The following is a 7828-nucleotide window of genomic DNA, read 5'->3' on the forward strand; positions in this document are numbered from 1 at the left end:
AGCGCTTCAGCAAAACGGCTCCTTTACAGTGTTTAGACGTTTGATAAATATACTGCTGATGGCGCGAAACGAGCAACGTACAGCTAATCATGAGCTGTAGACAACACAGTCAACACTGACGAAAGCAGAAATTTGTTGCATTTTTAGGTTGCGGATGTACTTAATCATGTTCTTCAAAAGCTACTTTCTCGTTACAGTTGACGGAGCTAAGGAAGAATAGCTTTCTCCCTGTCTAGCAATAGGCGTAATTGTATTCCTGTCAAGATAACTAGAAAAACTCTTGACCTTCCAAAAGCTAACACCGAATGTCGACACCTCACGCCCACACGACACAAGCCATGCATTTCATCCACAGTGTAGTCGGCGCTGGGCTGTGGTCGTTCGATTCTGCCCAGATACCGCCCTTGCTTAGATACATAACGGGAAAATCAACCTTAAATATTTCAGTCCCCAAGTCCCAGCGGTATTTATATAATGCTGCCGTGGTTGTTAGTTCTTGTTAATAACAAAGCGTCAACAACTGAAGGTCAACAAGCCCACACTATAGGAATTTTGGATGAGTGAAGTGATTTTACCTCGCGTTGGTGTAAAGTGCTTATAACATTAATGTAAACTTTTATGTAGCCAGCAGTTCTTTCTCAATTTTGACTGTACACGCCACACCAAGCTTATAAGTTTTTTAACTTTTAAGTTTTGTATTTACCGGTAGTTTAAAAGCTATCATTTGCAACTGATTGCGTGATGTCGGAGCGAATGTCGCTATTCACATAAACCGATGTATAAATTTACGAGTCGATAAGTTAGATGCGAACTGAACTCAAAACCAAGCAAGCATTAACTTGGGATTGAATACAACGTAAAACAGATATCACCGCTGACAATATCAGAGCTTTAATTAAGTTACTTACGTGAAATAAAAGTCGTATCACGAGCCTTGGTAAAGGCAAATTAAGACCCTTCAACCACTGAAAATAGATTAAATTCAGCTCTTCAGCCACCAAAACAAAACTTAACTTTTCTTGTTAAAAGATAAAACCCACGGAAAGCCGAACCCCTTTTGAGAATGTGCACGATAGCACATCTCCACCCTTCTCGTCACGCAACCAACAAAACCACTGCCCGGAGATACAGCAGTAACATATGGTTTACTCATTTTACCCCAAAACCAGAAATGACATTACCCACTCGGTGAAGTGCCCTTCCGTGCTGATATATCGATAATTGCTATTTTCAGAGTCTATTTTAAAACGGAAAATTCCTCTGGTTTTCCAAGCCCAGTGTTCAGCAGTGATAAGACCGTGAAAGATTAGCCTGCGTAGCTTGGCGGTTTTTAAGCAATTTGAGCGCGCTATAAAAGCGGCGAAGCCGTGATAACGAGCACCAATCCCCGAGAAGCCTGGGAGAGCTCGTTTTCGCGGCTTTGCTGCTTTGTTCGCTCGCGCTCAAATTGCTCAAAAAATTGCTTAAACCACCAAGCTACGCAGGCTAGTGAAAGATGTATCCTTCACCCCACCCTACTGAGACAAGATTTTGATACGCAGCGTGCTGAAAGCTGGCGGCTGCTCGCAAGGCGCCGACATCGCGCGTGGAGCTCGCGCACCTCGCTAAGTCGCGAGGGCAAGAGACAGATTCGGAGGAGTTACGACTTTACGAACTGTCCGAATCGTGGATCAGTTTAGCGGAATGGTAATATTGTTACTGGCATATAGAACACTTGTCACAGGAATATGAACAATAAATAATCGGCTGTGAGTCTGATTATCTGCTTTTGACTGACTCGCCTACACGCGGACCATACTTATGTACCCGCACTGAAGTCTGCTGGCATTATCCTGACGTCAAGAAGAATTATTTTAAGCAAAGGTAACTTTAAAAATATGATATCAATATCCGCTATTCACGAAAGATAAAACACATGGGGGGTTTAACCACGAGGAAAACTTTACTTAGCTTAAGACAAAAAGATAATGAGGGGAATTAGCACAAAAACAAATAGCAATACACTTGACAAAGATTGTCAAAAAAGATTTTGAATTAATTGTGTTTATTCCAGACAACACAGAAATTACATTTGACACGGTTAGATATAAAATAAAAATACAATATTATTATGAAGACCGCAAGACTCCAACAACTATTTACACAATAAATAAATGAATATATTTACAAACATTCGGCGTGTCCGTATGGAGAGACGATTGGCTATATTAATAAGTATTTAGCCTCTTCCAGGCGTTCAGTTAAGGTGATCTTACAAGAGCCGATTTTTAACGCCGGTTTTTAATCCATGTTACACGAGACAACTTTTGACGCAACTTTGTTGCAGCAACGGTCGGCAACGGTATGTTACACGCAATATGCACAATTCGGGCAACAATGTTGCAGTTTTTAAATTGCTTTCAAAAACCTGCAACATGTTAGCGCAACGAAATGTTACGTTACAAGTCGCCCTGTGCGCCGAGTTACACGACCCCGGCGTTAAAAATCGGCAAACGTGGCATATGTAACATCACCTAAAAAAATCAGTTGGGGAGAAGCGCGGCGCGGAAAGGCTCCTCGCACCAAGCCTCTCTCTCCTTTTTTCGCTCAGCTGTTTTTTCGCGCTGCGTTTCAACCAACTGAACGCCGACCTGGGAGAAGCTAATAAGTATTGACGATGCATCTGGGTAATACTATTCAACGTACCCTGCTACATGAATGACCAGCATTCAATACAACAGGCTCCATATATTGTAATAATGAACAAGGATATTCAGGCTTTGATTGTAAAGACTTTCGTCTGCCGAGTCTGACGTTTTTCATTAAGAAATGAAGACTTCATTCAAAATAACAGATCAGTGTTTGAAATTGACTCGCTGTTCGATCCACATTCTTTATTTTGATGCAAAGGATAAACGTTCAGCACAGGAAAATCCCAACACTTAGCAAAGACATCCACAGAAATAAGATCACAAGGAGAAATCGGACTTCGACAGTACGACACAAACCTACGCAGCCACGCGCCCACGCAACCACGCGTCCACGCAACCACTCTGACCACACCACACGAACAGCTTGGCCAGCCCTCCGAATTCATTCTATGATCTTCTCTCTCGTCCCCAGAATAGCAACATTATTAAGTGCAGATGAAACAAAATCATAAGTTCCACATACCTGCACTTCCCCTATAATAACCTTCACAGTTTAGGCGGCGACGCTTGAATTAATTTCGAGAAGTGGACAACTTCCTTGATTTCCTCTTGAGTTAATATGCCCGCGTGCTCCAAGCCGATTAACAGCTGTTGTCTGGAGTTTCCAACAAAGTTGTTCCTCAAAAATGACGGAAAACCTCCTTGTTTGTCACGCATGATATAAAGTGGACAGCGAATGAGGCCAAGCACCTGAAAATCATGAAGTTAGTCAAGTTTTGATCAGCACTGAACAGGAATGAACGATATCCGATTTTCAAACAACATGCACGCATTTTATTCCACAACTAGTCAACGAATTCAAATAAATTTAAGACAGGGATGGAAATGTAATATAATAATACCTTTATTCACTCCTGTACATTTTACAGGTTTATAATTATAATAGAAATAGAAATAGAGGAAAAGTTTAAGTCTGGAGGCTCACATAACCCGAAAGTTCTCTTTTCAGTCTCCTACTGTAATGTCTCAATAGATATTCATCGAATATTTACGAGAAGATGTGTGCATGATATAACAGAAAGGAGAAAATCAGCTTTCTGACTGGTCACCAAACATTCTTACAAAGACTATAAGCCTGAAAGTAATGATAACAATTTCTTTTGACAAATATTATTAAAAATAATGGTTTACTTAGAAAGAAAAACAAGAAACAGGTAGAGGTAATTGTAAACCAAAACTGACGGAAACGTTAGGACGCCAGGTTATTGACTTGATAAAGATATAACGTATCATGTTGCCTTTGGTTTATTATTACGTGTAGTCTACTATTTCATGTCAGAAATTAAATTGCTGGTAGTTTATCTACAGTATAAATTTATCTTAATATTGGTAATCCCGAGAGTCGTTCCTGTTCAGTTTCTATCTATTTTATTATAACTCTCAGTTATTACGCACGCTGTGATTGGTCAATTTAGTGGACCGTGTTTTACTGTACGGCCGCTAAAATTTAAAGCTGTTGTTGTTGCCAAAATGTTTCGTGATTATCGCCAAGTGTTCTTAACTTTTATAGCAAGTAAAAGTTTAAACTTTCTTTTACTTCTGAAATTGTATATTAAAACCTGTTCACGACTTAAAAGTCACTTAACAACGATTTCAAATTGACCTGTTTTGCTCTCGAGGTGCATCAGAAATTTGAAGCCGTTCCGCGTGAATAGAAATCGTTCTCGAACCCGTCAGACACACAGTAGAGATACAGTCGAACCTCTATTAAGCGGCCACTCTCGGGGACGAGACAACTGGCCGTTTGATAGAGGTAGCCGATTAATAGAAGTTCACCCGAAAACAACGTTGGGCGTCGTCCAGTTTTCAGTTGATCGAATATAAGTACAAACAAATGCAAGTAGAGAAAAAGTGGTACAATGGCTATAAATCGATGGGGAAAAAACTCGGTCCGTAACTTACAGTATGGCACTCGAACTCGGTTAGTAAGATGTATGGCAACATGGCAATATGAACGCGGTCTGGTGTCATTCTTGTAGCTAACACCATATCCAGAAAGAAAAGGATAGAAGTAACTGTGTACGTGGTCTCCTCCGTGGTCGGTCCTCATACGAGCTCTTGCTGCAACAAAAACATTTCCCTTGTGTACTCAGACCTATTTGTACTTAACTGCATTTAGTAAACAGTCAGTAATCACCTCATATCCAAGGTTTGGTGCATCTGGCCTTCTTGTCTCAAGTTCCAAGAACTGCTCTAAGGGAACCTTCTTGGTAAAGAAGTGCAAACAAAGTTTCTTTGTTATGTCTAGTTCTGGCATATGCTCCTCGTACAAATGAGAAATGACATAGTTTTCTTGAGCAATGTTCACAGGGTTTGTGGTTTTTCCTAGCTCTTCAACGACCTCTCTGTTTATGGCAGTCTCAAGGTCTTCAGAATCATCGACAAATCCTCCTGGAAAACCAATGCGGCCATCAAAACGAAGCTGCATCTAAAAAATTGTGCAACAATAAAGCTCTGGTTTAGTCCTGACAACTGCACGCTGATGAAGTTAGGAGGTACAATGGTTCAGTTCATTTTTTAAATGTAAGATCGAGTTATCTGAGGTTTCCCAGTCTTACTACATATCAACTTCTTTGCAAACAGTTTTATATCCTGTTGAACTCTCTGACTTTTTAAATTCACATTATTGACAACTGCTTATCACAAATCACTTCATTTCTACATAACATTATTAAACATAATTAAACGAACTGTTTCACTGAAATGGAGTCTTTTTGAGTCTTATGTTCATTCTTTTGTTTGTTTTTTGTTATTATGTACATTCTTTTGTTTTCCTCCATCTCACTTTATTCTAAATATAATTTCACACTTTCCTTTCTTTATATAATGTTACTGAACTTACAATAATTTATATTTGATAATGGTGACATGTCATCGCTGAAGCATCATGTTTGAATATCACTACTTTTTATCCTGAAATGTTTTTCCAAATCTTTCGTCATCAGAATGACACAGTGTCAGTGTATTACTGAGTTTAGTCTTTTGTAAGAATAGTAAAGTCAAGAAGGAAAGAATTCAGCAATTTTTCAGGGTTTTTTTTTGGTTACAAAAAGAACTAAGTTAAATTCAGCGCACACAGTCAAAAAGTTGAATACATAAATGGCTTTCTCAGAAATCTGCCTATTTTTTGCAAAATACTGGTGAGAGTTAGACAAAATTTGGCAAGAAAATACTTCAGCAAGTGGATTACCAAAAAAAATCTGAAATCTAAATAATCCAACAAGTAACTCTAGCAAGCTTAAGACTGGGATATTAATATTATCAACCTTTTTGTTAAAACAAAAATTAAGTTAAACTGCTTTCTGAATCAAAAAAGACTTCACCTTAAAAAAATAATAAATTATGCTGCATTCTCCACAAGCTATGTGCGTTACATTTTGAACCAAACATGGATTCCACATTAAAAAACATGGCATTCTCAACTCTATATCCACTACACTTCTAACTCGATTTGTGTCAATTACCGGGTACTCAGGTTTCAAACGGTCTACTTCAAACATGTAAAATACATTCCTATTGTTCAGACAATCTGTTCCTTTAAACTCAGCGGAATAATCAAATACAAGTTTTCATTTTTCCATTTTTTCCGATGTATAACATTTATCTCTTTCATACTATCCAGATGTAAATTGTTTTGTGTTTTATACTGCAAAATGATGCATCTTTTGCTGGATCTTTTTTTCTCCAAGTGAACATCTGTTTACATCTGTTTGCAGTATCAAAATTCCCAGCCTGCCAAAATCTTACTACTCACGGTGAACTTGGTTTGCACAGAGAGGTCTCAGTCTACGCGCTTACAAAACAGAAAAATTACCACCAGTAGAACATGAATCAGGCTTGACCCTAGTCCGTCCCAGATGAATATCCTTCACAAAGGATAATTAAAACTCTCTCTATGAAACAAGTATTATATGAGTGTTAACATGGAAGCATTGTTCCAAGTTAGTTGCATGCAAATGATGAAGAAAATCTAACAAAGTTGTCTAGCTACCAGCAGCTGTTAGAGAAAGCCAATCTACCAACATTGTATAATAGGAGACTTCAGGACATATGTATTTTGATGTATAGGGTTAAACATAATTTGTGCCCGCAGACTATTTGTAACATGTTTTATACTAATAGCCACACTTCACACTTCATTTACCTAGATTTAACACTGTTAGGTATGGAAAACATTCAATTCAATATATAGGTCCAAGAACATGAAGCAAACTAACAAGCAAGCCCGAGACGTAGGCTCAGGTTTGCATAGCTTTCAAGAATTCTCCCAGCCCCCAAGTGTTTAGATGAGGCTATGTAAACATGGAAAAAGTACTCTATTGCTCTTATGAAATAATTCTCAAAAATACATACGAATCTGAAACATCACAACCGTGTGTACATACTCTCATCTAAACACACCTATCAACCAATGAGAGAGTGTGCAGTAGCTCAGTTATTTTATAATTTTAGATAGTTCTAGTTAGGTGTCCCCTATTAGCAGTGGGGATTCCCCACTGCGAGATGTAATTGACACGATAATAAAGTCATTATTATTATTATTACTATTATTATTATTGTTGTTGTTGTTGTTGTTGTTGTTGTTATTATTATTATTATTATTATTAAAACAAAAAATCTTGACTATATCCATTCAACAGTGCATCCATCAGCTAACGTGCACCTCGCCATTTTTGGGGACCAAAGGATTATGTTTAATGGAGAAATGGTGAATGAGACACTGGTATCATTGTATCAAGAATTGTCTTCGGTCACCTTAAATAAAGAACTTTCCATATACAACTGCTTTGTTTTCTTTAGAAAATAGGAATACAAGAACTAGGTTCAACAATATGCGATGACAAACACGCATATTGTACCAGCTTTGATATCATGTCTTCGACTGCCGGCAAATCTCCTGACTGTAACAACTTACTGCCGGCATTTGCATAGACTACGTGAGTGTTGCTTACCAAAACAGCGTGTTTCACTGGATAAAACCCAAACAGCTTTTCTTCCACTGGCGAATGTAACATGACGTGACAGCAATGTCTATAACCTTGAAGAGCTAATGCATTAGCTCGTGGAATCACACTCATTGTAAATGTTCCCATCAGTCGGCCATTGGTCATTAGCTGAAATTAAGTGAACTCTCGATC

At 38.4% G+C, this 7828-nt stretch overlaps 1 protein-coding gene across 1 annotated transcript; it reads right to left on the minus strand.

Annotated features, from left to right (window-relative positions):
- Nucleotides 1–44: 44 nt before the first annotated feature.
- On the minus strand, nt 45–7801 carry LOC145497544 (U8 snoRNA-decapping enzyme-like). Its single transcript, XM_081477357.1, has 3 exons — nt 7643–7801; nt 4828–5118; nt 45–3380 (listed from the first exon to the last, which is right to left on the minus strand). The coding sequence occupies exons 1-3, from the start codon at nt 7799–7801 to the stop codon at nt 3177–3179; spliced, it is 654 nt and encodes a 217-aa protein (XP_081333483.1). The 3' UTR covers nt 45–3176.
- Nucleotides 7802–7828: the final 27 nt, after the last annotated feature.

This window comes from Orbicella franksi, chromosome 9 (assembly GCF_964199315.1).
Source record: "Orbicella franksi chromosome 9, jaOrbFran1.1, whole genome shotgun sequence".
NCBI classification, from domain to species: domain Eukaryota; kingdom Metazoa; phylum Cnidaria; class Anthozoa; order Scleractinia; family Merulinidae; genus Orbicella; species Orbicella franksi.

What these genes read in the sequence shown, in the direction of transcription:
- LOC145497544 (XM_081477357.1), bottom strand. Translation starts at nt 7,801, where the DNA reads ATGACCAATGGCCGACTGATGGGAACATTTACAATGAGTGTGATTCCA. An exon ending in CAGTGAAACACGCTGTTTTG is followed by an intron (nt 5,119 to 7,642) that starts GTAAGCAACACT and finishes ACAATTTTTTAG; the next exon opens with ATGCAGCTTCGTTTTGATGG. An exon ending in CACCAAACCTTGGATATGAG is followed by an intron (nt 3,381 to 4,827) that starts GTGATTACTGAC and finishes CATGATTTTCAG; the next exon opens with GTGCTTGGCCTCATTCGCTG.